This window comes from Xenopus tropicalis, chromosome 5 (genome assembly GCF_000004195.4).
Source record: "Xenopus tropicalis strain Nigerian chromosome 5, UCB_Xtro_10.0, whole genome shotgun sequence".
NCBI classification, from domain to species: domain Eukaryota; kingdom Metazoa; phylum Chordata; class Amphibia; order Anura; family Pipidae; genus Xenopus; species Xenopus tropicalis.
The window spans coordinates 53,189,020-53,215,976 of record NC_030681.2 but is presented as its reverse complement, the minus strand read 5'-3'; the positions used below and the strand labels follow the sequence as shown (position 1 = coordinate 53,215,976).

Sequence of the window (26,957 nt, the reverse complement as noted above, 5' to 3'; positions counted from 1 at the left end):
TGATCAGTAATTTTGCGATTTTTTTCGGCGTCTTTACGATTTTTGCGTAAAAACGCAAGTTTTTCGGCGTCTTTACGAAAGTTGCGCAAAGTCGCGATTTTTTCGTAGCGTTAAAACTTGCGCGAAACGTCGCACCTTTTAAGTTTTAACGCTACGAAAAAGGCGCGACTTTGCGCGGAAGTGTTAACGCTACGAAAAAATCGCGACTTTGCGCAACTTTCGTAAAGACGCCGAAAAACTCGTGTTTTTACGCAAAAATCGTAAAGACGACGAAAAACTCGCGTTTTTACGCAAAAATCGTAAAGACGCCGAAAAAATCGCAAAAAATACGAAAAAGTCGCAAAATTTTCGTTTCCAATCGGAATTTTTCCAATTCGGATTCGAAATCGTGTCTTAGTAAATCAGCCCCTAAGTGTACATGCTCAGTTTGTAAGACTATGGGGCACATTTAGAAAAGCATGAACACTCGGAGCGTCCATTTAAATGCTCAGAGTGTATTTTTGCCGAATTTTTCGGGCGTCCACGCGACTTTTTCGTACACCACATGACTTTTTCGTACGCCGCACAACTTTTTTTGTACACTTGAGTGAAAAAATCGGAAAGGTTTTACCGCTGTTCTGCATGAAAATTTAGTGACTTTTGGATCACCAATGCAATATTATTGTGACTAATATGATTTTTTCATGAGCATTTTTGGGATATTTGCGATCTTCAGAAATTTTCGTTTCCAATCTGAATTTTTCCCATTCGGGATTCAAATTCGTGGATTAGTAAATCTGCCCCTATGAGTCAGCTTCCTGCTGATTGGCTCAGATCCACATTCCTAAGAGGGGAAAGTCACTTCTTAGCATTCTTGAGGGAGGGGGGAGCAGGAGAGGGGAAAGAGCAGAGAGTTGCGTGTCTCTGGCACATGAATTACAGACACAAGAAATCTTTTGACAGAGAAGTCAGTGCAGCGTTTCTGTGAGTGCTTATGGCTGTATTTACATAGACTTTTCTGATAAAGCTTACTTAGTTTTTACCTTTCTTTCTCCTTTATTGCTCGTTATCTTATTAAGTCATTATTCATATGCCCTTTTGAGCTTTTTAATGTGTAACTAGTAAATGAGTAACAGTTCAGGCTTTTAAAGTTCAAATCAAGATCTACCAAAGATTCACATCCAGTATGTTGACACTGCTTGTTTTGTATTAACGAGATTAACTGACAATACTGAGTCTGAAGACAGAAGAAATATAAGTATTCCTATAAAAAGGACACTTTGTATAAGGAAAGAACTAAAATGAAAGAGTTTAAAAATATCCTTATTGTTTCTTTTGGGTTTTTGCTCTTGTTTACAGCATTTGGCGGACTTCAGACGTTGCAAGTAAGTAATGTCACTTATATTATATTATATATTTATACAGATTTGACATATATATACGTATGTGTGTGCATATATTTTAGTTGTATTTTTACTACTATGTTTTTTAGTATATATGTAATGCTTTTCCTAAGTGTAAAAATTGCATTTTTACGTTTGTTAAAGAAATTATGACAATGGAATTACAAACAAAACTAGAGAGGTACATTTCCTGAAGAAAATGTGAGTGGTGCTTGCCGTGGCAAAACTCGTGCCCCAATATTACAATGTTTCCATCAGTTTGCTTAATTGCCCCCTGCTGGGGCAATTACCTGCCCACCCCTCAGAAAAGTCATAGCACCCCATTCCCGAATAAGCCGCACGGTTTGACACCTCATTCATGGGTCTACGACAAATGGTGATTAATTGCCCCCTGCTGGGGCAATTAACCGGCCACCTTTCAGAAAGGTCATAGCACCCCATTGCCGAATAAGCAGCACGGTTTGACACCTCATTCATGGGTCTACGACAAACTGTTGTTAATTGCCCCCTGCTGGGGCAATTAACCGCCCACCCCTCAGAAAAGTCATAGCACCCCATTCCCGAATAAGCCGTACAGTTTGACACCTCATTCATGGGTCTACGACAAACGGGTTATTTGCTAAAATCCCCATTATAAGTCAATGGGGCAAATTTGGGGATCTGTCTTGCCCCGGGGGTAAAACTTATACCCTTGTGCGGGGTATCTTCTGACACAGGTTGCAAACCTCTTCAAATGTGGTAAATTTCACATTTCTAAAAAATTCCCTCTCTGCGCTACAATCCGTCAAAGTTGGCCTCAATGTTAAGTCTATGGGATTTTTGGGCCAGTTAATTGCCCCCTGCAGGGGCAATTAACCGCCAACCCCTTAGAAAAGACATAGCACCCCATTCCCGAATAGGCCGCACGATTTGACACCTCACTCATGGGTCTACGACAAACGGTGTGGGACAAGTTCCATGCCGAACTTTTGTACGGAAGAATAATAATAAGCCTGTGAGATAATAGAAGTGATGCTTTGCAAGCACCACTAATGAAACTATTTCGGCAGATATATTAAAGATTGGTAAATTTTCCTGAACATTAATGATAGTTACCACTTGGATTACCAATATTTTCAGAAATAACTATTTGATAATTGTCAGAATATTAGATGTGTGTTAGAACCCAGTGCTGCTGCTCAGCTTTACTGAGTACTGACACATTGGGGCATATTTATCAAATGGAGAACTCTCACCCATTTATAAATCTCTCTAAAAATCCCATAGAACTAAATTGAGAGCAGTGGAATTTCATGTTGGTCAGCTCTAATTTCACACTTAGATAAATCTTCCCCTAAGGGAAAATGAATGTGTTTGACTGCTCAGAGCATCCTGGTAATCTGACACAGGCATCAGCTTTGTTAAATGTGTCCATTTGTTAACATTTTAGTAAATGTAAGTTAACTAGGAAAAAGATGGGGATCTTTCTCGATTCCAAATATTGTAAGAGATATATAAATACCGAATGAAACACTTCCAGCACCAAGGGACTTGTGGTTCAAATAAGTGTTAGTGTATTATAATTGCATGTACAACCAACATTTCGATTCCTTTTGGGACCTTTTTCAAGGTACAATTACATACATCAACTCAGTTTAAATAACCTCCTCCCATGAATCCAGGGAGTACTGGTGACATCACATGCACCCCTAGTGACCATTAACTCCCGACATTGCCCTCTTGTATGTGAGTAACAATCAATATTTCTCTAATAGATAAGTGCACTAGTTATTCACATTAGATCTATTACATACATTTAGGGGCACATTTACTAATCCACGAACCCGAATCACGAATGGGAAAAAATCGGATTGGAAACGAAAATTTCGTAAGATCGCAAATATCACGAAAATGCTTACGAAAAAATTGTATTAGTCACGATAATATCGTATTGGAGATCCGAAATTCACAAAATTTTCGTACCGAACAATTGTAAACAGCGGTAAAACCTTTCCGATTCTTTCGTGCAAACGTCCGAAAAAGTCGTGCGCCGTACGAAAAAGTCGTGCGCCATACGAAAAAGTTGTGCGGACGCCCAAAAAAATCGGCGAAAATACGCTCGGAGCGTTCGCATGAACTCTCGCGCGTTCGTGCTTTTGTAAATGTGCCCCTTAGTATCCCAATATAATCCAAAGTGCAACAATGTTAAAAATACCTCCATTTCAGTCAATAATTTAATAGTGCAACATTGTAAAAAATCCTCCATCTCTGTGAGTGATCTCAAGTGCAATTTTGTTAAAACAGTTAGGTTTAAAACCAATTGTAACCATACATTATCTCTTGTATCAAAAGTCTAAGGTCTCCTATAATGTTAACCCATTAATTCCTAAATATCCAACATTCCCTTAATTTGCATAACATATAATACATTCCCTTAAGTTGTATAACATCACCAATGTATGTACTTGGGTATACATTATACGATTCTAATGTACATCCTTATAGGCATCACTTTTCTGTCAGAACACAGTTCAATTGCAGCGTGGTGTTAAGTCCCCTTGGTGCAACACATCCAGTCCAGAAGGCCTCCTTTTGCAATAACAACCGATTGACATCTCCTCCTGTCCTTGGGATTTTCACACAATCTATTGGCATGGACCTGAATGAAGAAATGGAGTGCTTTGCTTTTGCCCAATGCTGTGCAATCGGTTGCTTTAAAATGTCTTGTTTCACCTTCTTTTTGTCATAATCAGGATCCAATGCTGCCCGTAGTGTGGATCTGTGCATATTTATCCTGTCCTTCAATTGTCTATTTGTTTTTCCACAGTATATCAACCCACATGGGCATTTTATGATATGCACCACATTTTGTGACAAACGTGTTAACCTGTGGATGATAAAATTTATCCCCTAGAAATAATGTATTGCACATCACACAGTTACCACATTTTTGAGAACTGTTTCCCGTTGTAAGTAAATACTTGCCCACTGGATCCGCAGGTGTCAGAAGCTCCCTCAGGTTCCTGTTCCATGTATACCCGAAGCACAATTTTTTGTTGACCAATTTGGACAATTCATTGTAAGAATGGATGAGTGGCCAATACTGCAAAAGAGATTTTTTTTGTCAAAGCACTGCAAGGACCATATGTGCTAGTATAGAATAATTTTTTGTCCTTTCTATATGTAATTTCTCGTTCATTCTGTAATAGCCTAGTTCTATCCAAGCCCTGAGCCCATTGTTTAATTTTCATAATACTGTATTTTGCATGGGGTAACCCCTCTCCACAAACCAATCTGACATAATCTCAATCCATTTATTACGTTTATCAACATCGCTTGTAATCCTGGCCACTCATGGCCCTGGCCGCATCTGGGATTTAGGAAGCGACTTTAACAAATGCTGAGGGTGATTACGCCTTTTGATAAATTTTAGTTTGCAACCTTTTATGTTCCATGTCTTTATACAGTGTAACATCCAAGTAGCTAATGGCATCATAATAAAAATGCAGAGTTAACTTAATGGGTGTAGGTAGTGCATTAAGCTCATTAGTCTTTTCCACATCTTCTACCGTGCCAAACCAGATAAAAAACAAATTGTTTATGTAGCGCCTGTAATAGGCCCCATATTGACGAAACAGCGGATGACCCAACATGTACACTGTTTCAAACCAATGCATATAAATATTTGCATATGTGGGCGCTACATTTGATCCCATTGCCGTTCCGGATAGTTGCAAATAAAATTGGTTTTCAAATTTGAAATAATTATTGAACAGTATAAACTGGAGAAGAGATAGTATAAATTCAATTGGGGGACCATTATATATATATGCATTTCTGGAGTATTTAGGGGTAATATAGGCCCCGTACACAAGTGAAAGATCACTAAGGAGCACAAAAGCATATCCCTTGGTGCTAATTTTAAATGCTGTACACTGCATTACATGCAAGACTGAAAATCTGGCCCTAGGTACAAAGGGCTGACAAGTGCAAGGCAGTAAGCACAGGGCTCCATTGTAGCCAATATGTGTTGATCAGGCCTCTTACAGTATATCCAAGTCAAACAACATATGGCTAGCCCTACTCGATAGTAAAGAGCAAACTTCTTATTGGCTGCTTTGAAGTACAGGTATGGGATCCCTTATCCGGAAACCCATTATCCAGAAAGCTCCGAATTACGGAAAGCCTGTCTCCCATAGACTCCATTTTAATCAAATAATTCAGAATTTTAAAACTGATTTCCTTTTTCTCTGTAGTAATAAAACAGTACCTTGTAATTGATCCCAACTAAGATATAAATAATCCTTATTGGGTGCAAAACAATCCTATTGGGTTTAATTAATGGTTTATTGATTTTTTAGTAGACTTAAGGTATGGAGATCCAAATTACGGAAAGACCCCTTATCCGGAATACCCTTGGTCCCAAGCATTCTGGATAATGGGTCCTATACCTGTACTAGACTCTGTTAAGCTATGCTCATTTTATCCTATAACCCTAATGCATCAGAATGTAGTGCTGAAGCTCAACTCCACCTAGGTGAATAAAGGATAAGTGAGCTTATCATTTTATTCAGGGGTTAATAGTTGACTTGTTTTTGGGGCACATTTAGACAATCTGAGTTAATTTTGAGTTTCAAAAGAAATCCTGTATTTGAATTAGGGATGCACCAAACCCACTTTTTTGGGTGCAATAAATGTGCCCAACTTTACCCTAAAAACCAGACAGTGGTTTCAGTGATACAGTGGAAAATGAATAGCAGAGCGCCTGTATTAAAAGATAAATGTGGTCACTCTGAAAAGACTCTGGGCACCAGTGCAAGAGTTCTAAGAGGAGCAAAAGCACTTGCATTCAGGGGTGTGTTGCACTTTCAAGGGAGCACCGGATCACAAATCTGTGCACCAGCTATGTCCTTTCTGTCTGCCTTAGAGCACCTACTGTGCTTCTCCCTGCCCACCTCTTTTTAATCTAACATGGTTTAATGCAGGCCACTCTAGATTCAACAAACAGTCTGCAGGTCTCCGCACTCTGAAACTGAGAGCAGAGACCTATGGCTATTTGCACAATGCCCCGTGCAGTGTGAAAACGGCAATTTTGCATTTTGCCCACTGTGTGGGGCATTGTAAATGCTCCCTAAGGATTTAAAAAGACAGTAACAATACAATAGTAACCTTACAGAGCAAAGGTTTTTTGACTGTCGGGGTCAGTGACCCCCTAAGCTGGAGATGATTTTTAACCGCAAGCTGAAAAAAGACAGAAGAGAAAAATTACTATAAAAACTGTTAAAAAAGACTAATAAGTAAAAAATAGGACATTCTGTACCATACTATAATTCAACTACCCCTTTATTTAGGATGACATTAGCAATGTAATGTTTTGGGGGGAGTGGTGCTTCTGGGGTCCACCAATGGGATTGTTGCTGTCGGGCCACCAGTGCTTTAAATCTTCCCTGGCATAAAGTGATTTAAATGTTACATACCATAGCCATAATTTTTGGATTTGACTGAACATATGGAAATAGTTGGCTTTTATAAAAATGTGATATCAAATTATTAACATAACTGATCAGATTACTTTTATTGTTACAGAGCAGTCTCAATTCTGATGAAGGCTTAGGAGTCGCTTCCCTAAGTGTAATTTATGGTGCACTTATTATATCTTCTGTGTTTGTTCCTTCTATTCTCATTAAGAAGATAGGCCTCAAATGGACCATTTTTGCTTCTATGTGTTGTCATGTCACTTATTCCCTTGGAAATTTCTATGCCAGCTGGTAAGATCTAGATTTATTTTATGTTATTCATACAGTGAAAATTACAAAAATGTGTGAAAGAAAGAGACACATGCAGAATGTTTACCCAAACATTAGGGGTAGTGTTTAGGGTTAGTGTCGTTATGCTGTATATCAAAAAGGGAGACTAAGATTTACTCATTTTAAACAGCTTTCATTGTTACCTACAGGGCTTGTAACCTCCTAGGACTTTAGGGTCAGTGCCAGTGTCTGAGCCAGTAAAAGGCGTCTGAACTGCCTTGGAATCTGTGTCTCACAGGTCTACGTAACCCACCTTGCCCAGTCAGCCAATCATGTATAGTATTTATAAAATACTTTTTCCATTGGCTATATGGTTTATCGCTACTACCCAAGCAGGTGTTTTTTGCACAACCTCAATTTGCATCTGCAGTTGGCTATATATATCGCGATAGAGTGCTGCCTGTCTGCTCTAAAAGGAAGTGTGCCCCTAAAGGTATTCACAGATATAAACAGCCGGAGCGCATATGTGAAAAAAAAAAAATATAATAGTGCAAAAACGTTTATATAAAGTGAGACCTTCACCCAATATAAATAAACGAGTGCTCAATTAATGTATATGAACCACCAAGTGCAGTAGTGTAAACTGCTTACCAGATGGCAGTGTTAGCAGGCCAAATGAATGAGATGTATCCAAGTACCGATTGTAGCAGAGCTGCCAACAGAGCTAAATGGTGTTCAGAGCTAAATGGTGTCAAAAAAAGGTTAAAGGAGAAGGAAAGTTTAAATAATATCAATATGTGATACTCACAGAGAATTAGCCTGGGCAGTGCAGTTTTCTGCTAACAAGAGCACCAGCCCGGGGTGACGGGTTATTTTAAACAATGGCGGAATTGATTTAATTTCTCTCTGATGAAATTAGGGACAGATATCCAAAGGCTCCAACAAGTCTGCCCCTGATTGGAAACAATAGGCAGATAATCCAGTTACACTGGCAACTATACGTCTCCCCACCCCTGCATAGAAATAATAGGGGCTTGCTGGGAGGATGGGCCAACAGGGACATAAAAAGAGCCCCAAAGAGAGCTTGGGAGTCAGTCTTCAGAGAGAGAGGAAAGGATTCCTGCACTTCGGATCAACTGCTTCAGTGATTCTTCATCTGTTATTTTCTTCAGACTGTGGATATACTTCTGTGGGACTTTGGAACTGCCTCTTTGCTATTTTACTTCCTTAGAAGAATTTGTCGCTGTGTGATGTCATTGGACTAAAATAAAGTGCTGGAATGCTACAAGGTTTATCTCCATTGTTTGAGCATATGGTTGTTAGGGCATTTTCATGACACGGGATATAAAGTAAGCTGTTAAAATCACTGGGTTGGGTGCCTAACATTTGGTACACTGGTACACCCCAGTCATTATAACTTTCCTGCTCCTTTAATGCTGACTCCTGAACTTTTCCTTCTTAAGCTGCTTGTCTAACTGCATCAGACAGAGACATATTTTAGCTTCATTCAGTGAGCTTATTTACATTTTTGTGTTTGCATAACTAAAGTGCTGGAGAAGATACTGCATTATTGCCAGTTAGAGCAGTTTTTTCTGATCTTAAAGGAGAAAGAAAGGTAAAAACTAAGTAAGAAAGGTCTATGTAAATACAGCCATAAGCACTCACAGAAACACTGCACTGACTTCTCTGTGAAAAGATTTGTTGTGTCTGTAATTTGTGTGCCAGAGACATGCGGCTTTCTGCTCTCTCCCCTCTCCTGCTCCCCCCCCCCCTCAAGAATGCGAAGAACTCACTCCCCCCCTTAGAAATGTGGATCTGAGCCAATCAGCAGGAAGCTGACTCATAGTCTAACTAACTGAGCATGTCCACTTGGTCTGCATGTCTGTGCAGGAGTGAGGCATTATGGGAACTTTCTTTACACAGCTCAGTGTTTTTTCTTCCTGTTTGGCTTCTGATCATCTGAACAGGTGAAATATGGTGAGACATAAGGGCACTATCGAGACAACTGAAGGTATGCCTGCAGCTTGAGATTAACTCTTTATTAGCCTTTGCTTCTCCTTTAATAAAAGGAAACATTCACACATACCCTGAAAAATGTTCCTTTTGTTTTAGGTATACCCTCATTCCCACATCTTTGATTTTAGGATTTGGAGGGGCTCCATTGTGGGCAGCAAAATGCACATATTTGACAGAGAGCGGAAATCGCTATGCAGAGAAAAAAGGAAAACTTCCAAAAGATATTGTTAATCAATACTTTGGCCTTTTCTTTCTGATATTCCAGTCATCTGGTGTTTGGGGGAACCTCATTTCATCCTTGATTTTTGGCCAGGATTCCCTTGCAGGTAAGAATACTAAGCAGAGTGTAGGTTACAATTAAACGTTACCGCTGTTAATGCTGGACCCTATAACTCACCTCAATTTTTAAAGGCAATTGGGGCATTTTTTTTAAGATGGTATTACTGTCACCTGAACACCAGGGAAAGGACTGGCATTGTTTTTGTCTAACTATGGAGTTCTTGGTTTCTGTTCTTGTATTTGTTGTCTGCATGTCTAAAAATTTAATAATCACTTTGTCTCTTAAATAAATTCAAAAGGTGAACTGCCCGTTTATTTATTTTGGGAGGGTCATTTGCCTTCCTATTTTGCCTATCTGCTGTCAGAATTTAAAACTTCTATGTGGTTGTTGTCACTTTTAGTCTGAAGGTGGCAGCATCAGTTTGTTAAAAGACCGATAACATCAAAACCTAAATATTTTAGGTTTGTATCTGTTAATCAAGCACCTACAAATAAACTATTTATTGTCAACAAATGTCATTTGACCCATGTGTTTCAATTAACATTGTATCTACAGAACTTATTTCTTATCTGTTGTGTAAACATGAGCCTTTTTGCCCAGTTCATCTTAATGGAGAAAGAAAGGTAAAAACTAAGTAAGCTTTATCAGAAAGGTCTATGTAAATACAGCCATAAGCACTCACAGAAACGCTGCACTGACTTCTCTGTCAAAATATTTCTTGTGTCTGTAATTCCTGTGCCAGAGACACACAGCTTTCTGCTTTCTCCTCTCTCCTGCTCCCCCCTCCCTCAAGAATGCTAAGAACTCACCTCCCCCCCTTAGTAATGTGGATCTGAGCCAATCAGCAGGAAGCTGACTCATAGTCTAAGTAACTGAGCATGTACAGGGGTCTTTCTCTTGGTGCAGGAGCAAGTTGCCCTTTACTGGTAAGTTACTTTTTTGGTGTTAGTGATTCTTCAAATGGCTGCCTCCATGGCTAAACAGCAGCACCTCCATATTTCAGTGTTACTGGTCATTTAAGAAAGAGCATCACTTGTATTAGTGACTGCTGCTACAGGTATTGGACCCCTTATCCGGAAACCCATTAGCCAGAAAGGTCCGAATTATGGAAAGGTCATCTCCCATAGACTCAATTGTAATCAAATAATTCACATTTTAAAATTATTTCCTTTTTCTCTGTAATAATAAAACAGTAGCTTGTACCTGATCCCAACTAAGATATAATTAATCCTTATTGGAGGCAAAACAATCCTATTGGGTTTAATTACTGTTTAAATACTGTTTTTTTTAAGCAGACTTTAGGTAGGAGATACGAAATACGGAAAGACTCCTTATCTGGAAAACCCCAGGTCCCGAGCATTCTGGATAATGGGTCCCATACCTGTACTGAGAAGTTAAAAGTAAAAAAAGATTTAGGGTGGATAAGGCCTGCCTGCGTGTTGAGAAGTCTGTGACTGGGGTGGGGAGCCTCCCAGGGTGGTAGCCCCAGTGGGTCCCAGACACTAAACTCAGGGGAATTCACAAAAGTGGTGATATTGAGACAAAATAAAAGTGGAGGTAGATTTGTTGGATTTTCCACCTTATTCACAAACCTCTATCTCCACTTTCGTGAATTTGCCCTTTAAACAGACAGGTTTCAGATTTTGTCGTTTTTCTGACATTTTTTTATGAATTTGCTTTTAGTTCTAAGTAAATTTGACAGTGCTATCAAACCCAGTCCCACAGCGACAGGAGCCTTGGAATAAGGATTTTACCTGCAGGAACTTGCATTTCATATGCCATTTGTCATTTCCTGAATAATTTTAATTTTGGTAATTTTAGTTTGCCCAGGGAAACTAAAACTAAAAATGTGCCTGCGAGGCTTTACTTTTCCTTTAAATAAAAATGTATACAATATAATCACTCAAAATGTTATTGCCTCATTCATTAAGCTAAAACTAGCATAATCATGCAAATGTGAGGTAAAAACTTTTTATATATGACATAAATTAAACTTTTTTTAATCAGTGTTTTACTTGTTTATGTTAATGAGGCTTTTTGCCTGACAGTTACACTGAGCTTTACTCCATTTTGAAAATGTCGGGGAAAAATGCAGGTAAAAAATGTTGTTAAAACGTCATATAAATGTCGTTTAAACGACAAATTCACAAAAGTGTCTGTAAACTTTCTTTCACCAAAAACTGATAAGTGGCAGTTGAGTTGGAATTTAGGCGGATTTCTGTTTGTGAATATGGAGAAAGGGTTTTCCACCAGTTTTTCCACCACTTTTACTCCAAAAAAGGGCTACCTCCACTTTTGTGAATTCCCCCAAAAGACTTTCTTTTGGAGCACTCGCACAGCACCCGAACTGGCATCTGGCACTTATATTGCACCCACTGTAACTTGCAGCACTAAATACCCTCATTACATTACATTACATGTATTTAGATTGTAAGTTCTGTGGGGCAGAGACCTCCATCCTCTTGTCTCTTGACACTTAGCTCTGTGGAATCTTTAATGTAACTGTACTTTGTGTACCTTTGGATTTATTGTTGTACTTTACATTATGTTACTCCTTATGAATAAATCAGTCAACTGCTCAGAGAAATGATCTTGCATTCTTGCCCTTATACAGGAATCCCCAACCTTTTTTACTCGTGAGCTACACTCATATGTAAAAAGAGTTGGTGAGCCACACAAGCATGAAAAAAGTTCATTGAGTATGCTAAATAAGGGCTGTGATTGGCTATTGGGTAGCCCCATGTAGACTGCTAGCCTGCAGGAGGCTCTGCTTGGAGTAAAACTGTGTCTTTATGCTTCCAAAACTTGCCTCCAAGACAGAAATATAAAAATTAGCACCTACTTTGAGGCCACTGGGAGCAACATCAGAGATGGTGGAGAGCAACATGTTGTTCATGAGCCACTGGTTGGGGATCACTGCCTTATACTATTTGGTTTAAATGCAACATTTTTAGCCATTGTGCAACAATTGTCTCAAAGGCAGGCTAGCCATTAGCTCATTATCTCCACCCCTAATCTGCTTTTGTGTTTGTAATCCCATTATCAAAAAAAAAAAAAAAGATAGGGGCGTGGCCTGGCAGTCAAGGGGGTATGGTGTGATATCATTGGGGGACAAACTAGTCCAAACATGGTACTCTAAAGCAGGTGAGCATGATTATTCTACAATGCTGAGGGTAGTGGCCATTTTTATTTTATTTAATACTGGGGTTCAGTAAGGCTATGGCCACTATATTGTTTGTTCCTATATACATAGAAACAAAAAATAGATCTTTTAGGAGACACAGACATTTTTGTAAGTGCTAGTGGCCCCTAGGTAAACGGTAGATGTTCAGTTGCTAAATGTACAGATGAGGAACAGCCAACATTGCCATTCATTTCAGTGGGAAAACATTTGTCTTAGGTGTGACACACTCATTGTATCTTTACACAAAGTGAGGTATATTTAAAATACTGAACTATTCCTTAAAAAAATCTTTAAAAAATTATTGTTCTCAGTATACCTTTGTGTATAGGTTTAATATTTTGACTATTTTTTTTTTTATAAACAGGATTGAATAATAGTTTTCCTGACTATTCGCAATGTGGACCAAATGACTGTCCAGGTTCTAATTTTGGCAATGGAACTGGCTCAATAAAGCCAAGCCAAAGCTTGATATATATTCTTTTAGGTGTTTATACAGGTAAGTTCCTTACATTTTCCTTAGTATAATTAATTGTTATAAAATCTAATAATGTATGTGCTAAAGCATTACATTTTCAGTAATTCAGTCCCTGGAGGTGCAACAGCATGAACCCCCACAGTTTCACATTGGCCTCTATGTAATTCTTTACAGAAGGATAAAATCTACCGCCTATCAAACTGTGTGATTATTATTTCTCTTAACAGATTTTGCTGTTGGAGGGTGTCAAATCGCTCAATTTTGCTTCTTCATAGAATTCCATGTTAATAACTCTTCCCCCACCATAGATCCCAGCAATTACTGCTAGGAAACAGTCAGTGACAAATTTTTTAGTTACAATCACCTGACCCCCAGGTCTGAGCAATTATCATGAAAGTCTATGAAGTGGCAAATTTAAGCATTTTGCCACTCACCCACCGAGGATGAGATTGCATTGGTGGCAATACCACTCATATTGACTCTACGGGGCCTATTCATTGAACCACGATTTTTTATTTATGAAAAAAATCGTATTTTTTTCTAACTTATAGAACTATTCGTAACATCCACGATAATTTTGTTAAAATTGCACAACTTTTTTGTGGTTTTCGTTAACTTCCACAAAAAAGTTGTATTTTTCGCAAAGACTACGATCATTTCGGAATTCATTTCAGCTTTGCTATCATGACTATCTTTTGGCCAGTTTGGATCTGTAAAGTGCCATTGAGTCCTATGAAAGGCTTCCAAAAACATACATTGAAGGTTTTAAAGCCAGAAAGGTTTTTGCGCCATTTACGATCGTTCGGATCCGAAAATTATGTGACTTTCGGATTGCAACCACAATATTTTCGTACGACCGACAATAGAATTTTCATGACATTTTCAAACATCAGAAATTATTGTGATTACTCCAAATTTTTTGCTATTGTGATTTCAACCACAAAAAAATTTGTGGTGTAATGAATGGGCCCCTTTGTGTCTCAGCCCTAAAGCACGGTAATAGCAGGAAGTGATTATGTCCTAAATGCATTTACATTAAGAAGTGATCCACAGTGTACAAAGTGCAATTTTAGACACAATCACTATGTCTTTTACCAACAATGCAGCGTTTTCCCCTATAATTCTGGTATCATTGAGGTCTTGAGAGGGGCCAGTGCACCGGATGCAATCGCAGATGAAGCAATAAAATAAGCATGTGCACTTTGATGCAGTTCAGGCTTGCACTGAAAATTTCCTACGTTTGAATGGCATCCCTTCCGACAATCAGCAACAAAATGACATTTGCACATGATTCTTAAGGTTCAAGTTTGTTGCTTCTGTGGGAACCCTAAAGCTAGTGGTGCAGTAGCTCCAAGGTAGCGCTGCATCAGCAGGTTTATTTCTGCATGATTTGGAGAACAAGATGCATGTCAGTGCAGCTAGACACAGTAGTGTATAAATAGTGTGTAACAGTTTGCCCCTTTCCTTGGAGTTTTCCTGAAAACTTTAAAGTGATAACAAACACCCAATCATTTATATTTTGTAGGCAGCGGGGTGCTTGCTGTTATACTTATCGCTGTATTTTTGGATACCATCAATTTGAGAACTGATCAGCTGAAACCTGGAACTAAGGAAGAATCCTTTATAAAAAAGACCTTGGCGACTATCAGACATCTTAAAGATAAACGGCAATGTCTTCTTATCCCTTTAACCATGTACAGTGGGTTTGAACAAGGATTTCTTGCTGGTGACTATACAAAAGTAATAATAAAAGAATGCATATTTTCATCTATGATGTATACATGTTAAAAAATGAAAAACAGCATCTTCAGCATGTGAGTCCATACTAGAACATACTGCAGCATTTTCAGCATTGCTACTGAGCAGCATGTTCAACAATTCATGCTGCCGAGTCCCACACTGTGAGTAGCAACCGGCAGTCACAGACCTTAGGCTACAAGTTATGCTTCCAATTGCTATTATCTTGATACCAGCAGTGATCAAATTCCTCACTTACCAATACCCTTTATTCATTCTTTTATTTAGGTAATTATGGTTTGAAAGTAAGATCCCAAGATTTGGTTCGGTATTCGGCCAGGATTCGGCCTTTTTTGGCAGGATTCAGATTTGGCCGAATCCACAGTCCTGGCCGAACCGAACCCAAATCTTAAAAATTTCATAACTTTTTGTCACGTTAACATGGAAGTGACGACATTTAACCCTTACAAATCCTGCTTAGCATATGCTAATTAGGATTCGGTTCGGTATTCTGCAGAATCCCTTACGATGGATTCGGGGGTTCAGCCAAATCCGAAAAACTGGATTCGGTGCATCACTAGTTACATGTGTCATACAGGAATGTCTATCTGAAACTCCATCTATTAAGACATTTTTGCAAAACAAGAAATCACCGTTCTATTTTAAGTCATCATAGAATAAAAATACTTTTATTTTCATTATGTTGTACAATCTAATTTATTTTATGGGTATGATGCTGTTTGCCATGTTCATTTTACCTTATCCAGTTTTTACTACAAGTAAGTAGGGCTCCTTTACTGACAAAAGTTGTCAATAGCAGCCAATCAGCAATTAGCCGAACATTTTACTACAACTAAGAAAATAAAAGCAAAAGTCTTGTTAGTTGCTGTGATAGCTGCTTTACTGTAATTGAATGCCTACTGTAAGTTTGTGATCAATCCCCATATTTTAAATTTTAGATTAGAAAATGATTCCACTTAACATTGCATAAAAAATATATTTTATTTTTGTTTAGTCCTATGTTACCTGCAGCCTTGGGATCCATTTTGTTGGCTATGTAATGATTTGCTTTGCAGCAACCAACGCAGTTTGTTCTTTGTTGTTCGGACAACTTTCCAAATACACAGGGAGGATATTTCTTTTTATCATGGGTAAGATACTACTAAATTAATTTTTGTTGGAAACATTCCAAGTGCATTAATTCTTAAATAAAGGGCAATTGCAATAACATGGCACTGTAACATTTGCATCATTTGTTTGTTTTTTTATTGTTTTGTACTGTTACTCAAAGAAAATATAATTCAATATGTAACACCCTTATAACTCCTTGCTATTTTTTTATTGTTGTTTACATTTTTTAATCGTGTTTACAAAATGGCCAAGACACTAGGGTAGGGAGACGTAAGGTGGAAGGAGTACTGCTTGGAAAATTACAAATTATGTAAGTTCTATTGATCACATGCATAAAATGATGATCAGTGCATATTTGTCATTTGTTGTATACTCTGTCACGATCATGCCACTCTCAGACGCACGTGACACCGGGACAGGGAAACAAGGGGTTACACTCAGTCACCTTACACACAGGTTAGACTAACGTCAGACACCCCCAAACACACCACCGCCCCAAATAACTATTCGCTGCCACCATCTATCATTAACAGGCGATAGAAACCTAATCTGAATATCTCCCTGCTCTCTACAACAGGTACTATTTCCCAATACACAAATGTATCACACACTCTCCCTCACTGTAGTTAGGGTTATCTTGTACTAATTCAACAAGCACTCTAGCAGCCAAAGGGTTAAATTATAGTCAAACACACTCTCCTGCTAGCAACTAGTTAATTAGCATTTACACAGACAACTTTCCCTCTACACACAGACAAGAAGTTCATACATTTAGGCCCAAGCGTTCATACAAGCTACGTGGGATCTTTTTAGAGCAACCGGACAAGACTTATTACATTTTATATTTAATATTACAAAAGTAACCAGTGCATATACAAAGATATTACAATAAGAGACATACATATTACATTGCAAACAGTAAAAATAAAAGGGAATAAAACACAGAGAAACCCTATATATGTTACCAAGTTAGGAATTTCCTTTGTGTCCTCCTCAGGCAAGAGTTGGAAACCTGGGCACACACCCCAACAGAATTGGGACCTCAGGTATGAGCTGTTAGTCACTGGGTCTTTTGCCCTTTATTCCCTGCTGGGACCCTTCCTCATTACCGTATGCTTAAGGGGGAGTGCCCAGGAACTTGTCACTTATGACCCCCTGTAGAGAGCTGCAATTCTCAGGACAGTTCCTGTCATATAATATTGGCACTTGCCAGTATCCAATATTATTATGAAAATATGGGCTTGCTTTAAACCATATGTGGGCGATCAGAATGATACCAAACATGAGGGGTGTCTCATGTTCCAGTCCCCCAGAAACTAACCCTCCAAACTGGTGGGTAAAGGCGGTCCCTGTTTGGTATCATTAGGAAGCATGTGACCTCCTTATAACCAATATGTGATTTATGAGGATGTGAACCTTAAAGCAAAGGAGATATGGATCCCTTTTTTAATCCATATTTTTCTTATATTTTCATAGCTGCTATACCCCCTGCAGTTCTAGTTCCACAGTTCACTTTCTTTGATCAACAGATCAAAGAAACCAATTGCCCCAGCTTCCTTGCCCAAATGGTCTGGCTCCGAATTGTCTTCTAACCCAGATAAGTCACCTTTCTACAGACCATTGTTGCATATTTAATTAAGGGTCTTTTGTGGACCCACAGCCAAATGTTGCCAGGTTTAACCATGGATATGCCAGAAATACTGACATATGATATATTCTAAAATTATTTTTTTTTGTATGCTGAGCCTTTTGCTACTCTGACCAACACTTTGCAAACGACTTTCTCCCCATAAGTCCAGTCTATAATCAGCAGGTTTAAAATCCATCCACCAAGATAGCGAGTGAACACAGACTTTGAGTCTCAATAGAATAAATCATTATTTATGTTTATTTACTTTGGTGGAATATCACCAATATGTTAAACTGATCCAATTGGGGGCCTTTCTATGCATACTTAATCATGAAGTTTGGTTGGAAATTGATAGAAATATATGACAAATATGCACATTGGTGAATAGTTCAAGTGAAATATCTCATAAATAGCTGTGACTAAAAACTTTGTAGAAACAATGTATTTTGAAAAAAAAATATACTGTAGCAGTACAGGTTACTGTATTGCCTTTATTATTATCTTACATTACTAAAAGTTCTTCTGTTCCGCTTAATCTATTTTTATATTTAGCTGCTGTACTTAATGCTGCAAGCATAATCGCACTACTTCTATGGCAGCCACATCCAAATGATTTTGCGGTGTTCTTCATATTCCCAGCCATCTGGGGCATAGCAGATGCCGTCTGGCAGACACAAACAAATGGTAAGTATAACCAAAATGCAGTTTGAGCAGCTTTTCCTCTAAGTAAAACACAGTTTGTGTATTATAAATGCAGAACATTAAAAGCACCATCATCTAGAGCTAATAAGTCTGGTCCGTCTTACAAGAATTAGCAGTGTTCTGCTGAAAACATTCAGGCTCATGGGCACATTGGGGCAATTTTATCAATTAGTGCATATACAGTACAGCAGAGGGAAACTCCCGAACTATCTATTTACATATTTAGGTTTTTAGGGACATATTAATGAAAGGATTAAAAAAGAATTTGGTCTGTTTTCACACTTTAATATAGATGACACTAAACATCCTATAAAAGGTGAAAAGAGAACTGTAAAATTTTCCTCTAGCAAACTTCAACAAGCTGTTTTTCACTATGCCCAATGGTGCTGACCTTTCCTGAATATTGCAAAACTGAAGGATTTCCCCTCCTACTGCGCTCATTTGTTATGGTTGCCATTGCCAATAGACCACTTCACTATGAACATTATGCTGGCATGCACAATGTATTAAATGCTTGGGACCTGTAGTTTTTCTGTAATTTGGATCTCCCATACGTTGTCTACTTAAAAGTCATTTAAACATTAAATTAACCCAGTAGGAATTGTTTCCCTCCAAAAGGATTCATTGTATCTGATGAAGCTTATCCAACACAATGTTCAAAGTAGTACATGCACATTCGTCAGTTTTCAATAAACAAGATCTAGTTAAGGACTTAGTTTCACTGTTGGTTTTTAAGTTAGATAGATTATGATTAGTCTTAAATTGACCCATTTTAATTGATATGAGGACAAATCGAGCAATGTATACGGCATGATATTTTCTCTTTTTGTATTTTTATAATAAGTGATATATTTTTGATATTGCTGAGATGGTCTCGGGTCGCCGGCACCATAGGTTATCATTATAAATATTTGCCTAACAAATCTTGATATACACGTATTTTGTAAAGATAGGCATATTGACACTTATTGTCCTCTTATATCTATGGGTATGCTTTATTTTATTATATCTTGCTGTTGGCGGGTAAAGATAGGCATTTATTGTCCTCTTATATTTATATGTATGTGTTAAGTGGGAAGGGTATAAATAGCCAGGGGGGATTGATGGTGGGCTCATTTGCTCCTGAGGAAGCGTGCCGTGAGCACGCGAAACGCGTTGGGCTTTTTGTTGTGTCTGATATACTGCTTCACACTGTAAGTAGCCTGCATTGTGCAGGGGCTTTATTTTACATATTAAACGATTTTATACTATTTTCGATTCCTCTTCATTCCATATACTCTGAGGACTAAGGATGCACTGCAATCAATAGCCGAATTGACTTCTCTACATGCTCTTATTTTAATTAAATCTGGTGAGCATTTACTTTGGACACATCGTGTGGGTGTGATACACTGCATTGGGCTGATATATAAGCACTTTTGATTGTTCGATTCACTTAATATATTTGCACATTTTGCACCAAATTAGAACGCTAAAAATCTTTTAGCGTTTTAGTCACAAAGAAAGTTTTGTACGTATTGCACTAGTTTTGCTTTTGTTTTTTCTCTAATTCCATGCACTTCCATCAACACGATTACACAAGATCACCAATTTGTCTGCTTCAATTATTTGCAATTTTATCTTTCAGCTCTCTTTGGGGTATTGTTTGATGAACACAAGGAAGAAGCATTTGCCAATTATTGCCTGTGGGAGTCTTTGGGATTCGTTATAGCTTATGGCTATAGTACATTTTTATGTGTCTCTATCAAGTTGTACATTTTACTAGCAGTGTTGTTGATAGCTATTGTATCATATGGATGTGTTGAATATCTTGAGTATGTCGAGCACAAAAAAGCAACAAGTACTAGTATTTCACAAAATGAGGACAACAATTCAGTGTACAAGCAGACACCTATGTAGCTGCATTATATAAATTTGTATCCAACTTTTTAATTTAAAAAAAAAAATTCTAACAATTTCTAAAAAAAAATATTGAAAGAACAGTGCCATAGAGTATCTGATCATATTTTATTATTGTGCTCTAATGTAAAATAAAGTCTTTTTTTTTTACTTTTAGTTTAATGTTTTTTGCAGACTGTAGGTTTTTTTTTTAGCTTTCCTTAAGTTCTGTATGATAGTACAGTGTAGGATAATGTTACTCCCTATGCATTGCCTGCTAGGATGTTATTGCTCCCTATGTGTTGCCTGCTAAGATTGTCTTGGTCTTTTGCACTACCTGCTAGGATCTTGTCATCCCTATGCATTGCCTATGCACCTATAGTTACACAAGCCGTGTCAATTCAGTGGCTTCTAAAACAAATAAACTACTGTCTTGCATAAAAAAGGACATCAACTCGAGGGATGTAAACCTCCTTGTGTATATAGCAGGGGTGGGCAAACTTTTTGGCTCACGGGCCACATTTACTTACCCCCGGGCCGGGCAGGGCCAGGCCAGCGTTACGCCCCCTTCGTCTCTTTAATTCCGGCCCGCCAATGACACCAAGTCTTGCGTGATGAAACTTGGCATCGTTGGCGGGCCGGATTAAAAAGGCCAAAGGGCCGGATGTGGCCCACGGGCCGTAGTTTGCCCACCCCTGGTATTTAGTGTAGTTTTAAACTACAGTCCTTAGGACGTCTATTAATGGAGAGAGTGCGCAAAGACATGCAACTAAAGAGGTACAAGTGAGGGAAGATTTAAACTATGAGCAGTGATCCCCAAGCAGTGGTTCGTGAGCAACATGTTGCTCCCCATCCGCACAGAAATGATCAGTACATCAGAGGCTACCTATGGTCCTTACAGTGAGGTTGTTAGTGCTGCCTGTTATGATGTTGCTGCTTGATAGAATAATATTACTATCTTTGGACTTCCCGCTATTATGGTATCATCTGCATTTGCTGCCTCATAAAATAGTAAATCCTCTATGGGCTGCTAGAATGGTGTTTTGTCTATGTGCTACCTGCTCAGACTGCCTGATGGTGTAGTCAATAAGCACTGCCTTGTAAGATGGTGTCAACTTTTATGCACTGCCTGGTAGGATAATGTTACCTAGGCACTGCTTGATAGGAAAGTGCCAACCCTATGCGCTACCTCATTATATGTGTCATCCATATGCACTACTTGTAATATGGTGCTGTCCCTATGCAGTGGCTGGTGGGATGATCATACTCCCTATGTGTTGTCTGCTAGGATGGTGTACCTTACTAGGATGGTGTACCTTACTAGGATTATGTTGTCTCAAAGTGCTGCCTGTTAGGATGGTATCATTCCTATTCCCTACCTGCTTGTTAGTTTTATCCACATGTGCTGCCTCATAAGTTGATGTTACTCTTTATGTGCAGCTCATTTGAATAGTGTTGTCTAATAGCATGGTGTTATGACCATGTGCTGCCTGATAGGATTTTACTTCTATTTGCCAAGCCATACAAGAACCAAATATTTGGGATGGAAAAACCCCATACTGACATGTCGGGACTAGAAGAATGGAATTTACGATATGAAGATAAGTGAAATTCTCATTTTCTTCTGCATCCCTTCCATGTCAGTACAGATGGGATCTACCAAGTCATGCCCCTAAACAATAAGGAATGGGGATAAATATCATACAATAAAACCAGATGCATAAAAACAGATGCTAAAAAAAAGGCCAAATAAGACCAGCAACACAGCCACGGGACTGGGAAGCTAAAATAACATATAGCTCCTGAAGATGAGACAAAAAAGCTACACTCTACAGTACAAATATGGCAAAAGATAAGAACCAAGCATCACAGAATAAAACCTGACCATTCCCTGCTACAAGGGTCCCCTCACAGACCAGAGGGATTTCCACACTATGGTTGTCAATACATCCAACCCCAGCTGGGGAGAATCCTCTGCCAAAAAAAAGTAAACAGTCAAGATACAGCCACCCACTAGCGGCCGCAATAATAACTCAGGCACTAGCCAGCTCCCTAGTGTTACCACCCTAGCAACCACCAACAGGCCAGTTATCCACACCATTGTTTAGCAACAATTTGTATATATTTACCACTTGTGCTGGAGCTATGTACTCAATCCTCAGCACTAGTCTAGGCCCTAGAAATAAGACTTGGCAACCCACAAGCGTCTAGCCCCAAAGCACACTGGTAGCAGCTCACATTGGCATTGACAGCAGTCAAACCTCAACAACAACCAGAGTTCTTTAGAAGATAATCCAGCATGGATCTGATGCAACAAGATGCACAAGAGAAAACACCCCATAACGAAAGGACACCAGCACTCAAGCCCCACTACAACACAAGCAACCTATGGACCCAAACCTGCTACCAAGCATGCTGAGCAGGAAACCAACCTGCTACCACACAAAACTACTGACTTCAAGAGGTACCAAACCAGCAAACCCCTGGTGCCAGGTTCAGGTACTGTACATACAACATTCTGATAATAGATCAGCTAACCAGTCTACAAATGGTTGTGTCAACCAGCAATCATGCATGTAACCACAGGTGCACAGCCAATGCACATGCTAGGTGTTGCACAACTTAGCCAACCTGAATAAAAATCACCAGTGCACAGCCAGATACCACACATGCCAACAACTAGTGGACAAACCAGACACCACATAAGCATCTACTGGTGGACATTCCAGCTGTCATCCATGCATGCAAAACACTAGAGTGTAAGACAGTTAGCATACAAGCAATAACACATAAGCTAGCACTGTGCTTGCAATTCTTGACTCTAAAGACATTTTCTTTACATGCCAACCACTGATGCACTAGTCAGCTACTGCATCTGCAAAAACACGTATCCCCAAACCAGCCATTGCTAGTAAGCAATGGCATACCAGACCAAAAACAAGCACACAAGACTGAAGCAAGGTCATATATAAAACCAAACCAACAGCCCTGCTTGCTAATGGCCATCGCAAAGGCCAGCAGCCATGCCTGTCAAAAGCTCCAGCAAGGACCAGTATTCATACCTGCCACAAGAAACAGCAAATGCTAGCTGCCATGTCTGCCAAAGCAAGAGGTCAGCAGCCACATACCCTAAGGACCACAGCAAAGGCCTTCAGCCAAATGCGCTAAGGGCCACAGCAAAAACTGGCAGCCACATGCACCAAAGGCCATAACAAGGACCAGCAGACACACAAGCCAAGGGCCATAGAAAAAGCTAGCCAAATTGAAGAACAAATGTTAGCCAATGTTATAAGTATAAGCCATAGTATAGTATAGTTATATAGTATAAACCATAAGTAAATGCCTATAAATACACCAGTTAAAAGGATAAGTGCCCAGCAGCCAGAAGTAGTTGAACTACAACTTGGCTCATACCAGATAGGAATGGAAGCTCAAATAAAAAACATTCTCTTATAGAAATGCACAAAAGAAATAGGACAAACTACCTTTTAAAAGTAGAATCAAAATAAGAAAGGAATAAGGTACAATACTGCAGTGCAACCCCCAGCCAAACCTGGAAGTACCTGGTTTAATAATGAGCACCCATACTTGCTGTGTCTGCACAGAGGATTCAGGCTCACAATAGAAACCTTTAGATATCAAACAGCAATAGCAAAGAGCTCTAGAGAAGCACATGCACCTTACCAGATAGCAGTGAGTAGTCAGTAAGAACTCCTGCAAAAATCCTGACAGCTCTAATCTGATGGATGTGATTAGCTGATTAATATGTAGACTTCCCAGTGCACTAAGCATTTTAAACATACAGCGGATACTGAAGACTCCTACTCACTGGATTCAGGCTTTGTTATCACTAGCCCATATCCATACCCATGGCCATTTGTCTGATATCAGTCTTCTAAGGTTCATAAAACCATAGGAGAAGGTTGCTAAATTAGTCACAGGCAGGAATGCCTGTATATCTTCCCAATAAGCACCAGTTTGAATACTGTGCATTGATGGGCATACAGCAGGGGGCTATTTTAGCATAGTTCTAGGACAATGGGTATGCCGACACCTGCATTTCTTCCCAATAGGGGACAATTTGAACATTGTGCGTATTTGGGCATGATTTAAATTCTTCTCCATTACTTAGGAATCATCCCTGTGTCCACACACAAGTAAAAAGAAAAAATAATAAAGAAAAAGACAAAAAGAAAAATCAAAACTGTGTTTCACATTCTAGATTCACAAAAGGGCGAAGAGGAAGATCCTTCCCTCCTGCTCAGTAGGACAAAAAAAAATAACAGTGGTCAAGAGGAAGTCAGGTGGTTTATAGATAAGGATTCATTTTGATTGGCTTTGGTATAGGTCCTACATCCTGTTTGGGAGGAGCATACTACCCATCGATACTGGCATGGAAGGGACGCAGAAGAAAACTTCACAGCCTTCTGGCTGAATGCTATGAACTTTAAAGTGCGCCTTTAGTAAGACAAATTCCCCTATGCTAAATGGACCTGATTGTTACTGCAGTTTGGCAATAAAACTGTGTAATGTTATTTATAAAATTTATATCAGATTAAGATGGTATTAATAAACCTGGGGTATCAGGTAAGTGAAAACAGTCAATGGGGGACATTTTCAGACTGAGATCCCTTATTTCAGATGGGATCCTTTTTTGAATACTTGCACCATATAAGCAATTTGCCAATCTCTTAGCACCTTGCCAGTCATCAAATGATCCTGAAAGATTAAGTAAAGAGGTTTGGTAACCACAGCTAGCCATTTTTTAACTTTCTCCTGAGCCAATCAATAGTTATATTATTAGATTTGGTTCAATGAAAGAGGAAGCCTTCATTAGTTTCATGTTGTGACAAGGTACAGAACTCCTATGATTTGCTCTGAAGTTGAGCAGATTCTAGAAGTTGCCAGAAGGATTGCTACTTCACCACCTAAAACTGGACACATGTACATTCTGTATAGTAAATGACATATTAATCACAGAAGATCGTGCAAGATTAGCAGTGATTTATGCAAGTGCAAATTAGCAACTGCTTCTGTCAACGGTGCACAAGTTATGGTGAAAGTTTTGTCAATTTGTTTGCAAGTGGCATCACATCGGACATGTTAAGGAGCACAACATCAATTAACGGCATTAGCATTTAATTCACTAGGTAAGTCAGTGTGTGAGCAGAACACCTTATAGGGAACCCATGAAGTAACACCTCTTCATGCCAGCTGTCAATTTAGCTGTCTGTTGCTCATGTACTTTGAACTGTTATTTTAAAATGTTATTTTACAGACATGGAACGCACACACGCACCCAAGCACACACACATGCACACACACAGTAAAAAGGCAGTGCACATTATAATGTGCAATCAAATAAGATGCATTTTATAAGAAGGATAATGCAGCCTAGCCAGTTTAAATTTCAGTAGATGCAAAAATACAGGGGAACATGACTCCTGCTCAGATCTGAGCCAATTGCTTGAACACCAGTTAAAAAAAAGACATGGATATTAGTAATTATTTGTGTTCCCCATACTTGAATCGGTTTCAAGAGATTTATATAATTAAAAAAATGTACATAAGTGTGACCAATGTACAATGTACATAAGTGTGACCAAGCAAAGCCATGATACCAAAGCTTGAATGAATTTCGAAATGGTCATAGTCTTTGTGAAAAATACGACTCATCTGACACAAATATTCTTTCTGTCAAGCTAACTTGCAGGGATGACAAGTGTTTTATATTTCACTATCCCTAAAATATCACAGTCAACCTGCTGCCGCTGCCGCTGCTGTCTGTGTAATTGTATGCTAACAGGAAATGTGCATTTCTGTAATTTGCTTGTTCAGACATAATTGGGGTACAAGAGACCCATTTTTAGTGCCTCAGTGTCTCCTGCAGGGCTAAGTGTAAGTGATTATGATAATGTAAATTATAATAATGGCACTATGAAGTAAAGCAATATATGAAGTGGCTTTGGCAAGTAGTAAATGAATCATACCTTGCATTTGGCGTGCCGTATTCCCTTTCAAACTGGCCATCCGTCACGCGCGACAGGGTTTGAGGGAGGAAAGTAATGAAAATCTAAATTCCATAACTATGTCTGAATGCTTCTCCCCCAAGATCAGCACACTCTAATTCAATATTCTGTACTTCCCATCAATAAATTCCTATTAGAAATCTGGAATAGGAAACCAAGGAATTCAAAAAGCATAAAGTATATCGTGCATTTCTTTGCATACTTATCATTATAACTAACTTGTATATTTTTACATTTTGATTCGGCTTATACTTGAGTCAGGTGCCATGGATCCCTCCAGACTAGCACCCTCTGTCCTTTGGGTGCAAATTAGGCCACCTGCAACCAGACCCTCCATTGCCCTGGCCTAGGCTCCCACTAGCAATACTTATTTCCCCTTACATCTCCTCCGGGACTGGGACTGCTGCCAGTTTGCCAATGTGCAATGAGCATGGGGTAGTACTCATATTGTTTTTGTTGACCCTCTTCTCCGCTTACAGAGCTAGTTTACTGTTTTTCTTTGAAATAAATATTGAAAAACATATACCCCACTGATGCCTCAATAAATGTAATTTTATTGGTATTTATTTTGATTGTTAAAACTTAGCAGTAGCTGCTGCATTTCCCACCCTAGGCTTATACTCGAGTCAATAAGTTTTTCCGGTTTTCTTAGGTAAAATTAGGTACCTCGGCTTACATTCGGATCGGCTTATACTCGAGTATATACGGTACTTTTGATCGGTACATTTTCTAAAAAATGTTTCATCTTCAGCCTAGTTGCTAGTTGATCCAGATAAAAATCCTCTCC

General features: G+C 38.9%; 1 protein-coding gene across 1 annotated transcript; it reads left to right on the top strand.

Moving 5' to 3' along the window:
- Positions 1 to 1,171: 1,171 nt before the first annotated feature.
- Positions 1,172 to 20,312, top strand: unc93a.1 (unc-93 homolog A gene 1). The gene is made up of 8 exons (XM_018094199.2): positions 1,172 to 1,364; positions 6,948 to 7,129; positions 9,221 to 9,450; positions 12,953 to 13,084; positions 14,589 to 14,803; positions 15,816 to 15,951; positions 18,114 to 18,245; positions 19,891 to 20,312. Exons 1-8 carry the CDS (start codon positions 1,281 to 1,283, stop codon positions 20,160 to 20,162), a joined length of 1,383 nt encoding a protein of 460 aa, XP_017949688.2. The 5' UTR covers positions 1,172 to 1,280; the 3' UTR covers positions 20,163 to 20,312.
- Positions 20,313 to 26,957: the final 6,645 nt, after the last annotated feature.

Bases quoted from the DNA above. Each gene is read 5' to 3' on its own strand.
- unc93a.1 (XM_018094199.2), top strand. From the start codon at position 1,281: ATGAAAGAGTTTAAAAATATCCTTATTGTTTCTTTTGGGTTTTTGCTC. The intron at 7,130-9,220 runs GTAAGATCTAGA...CTTTTGTTTTAG, and splicing joins GGAAATTTCTATGCCAGCTG to GTATACCCTCATTCCCACAT. The intron at 13,085-14,588 runs GTAAGTTCCTTA...TATATTTTGTAG, and splicing joins TCTTTTAGGTGTTTATACAG to GCAGCGGGGTGCTTGCTGTT.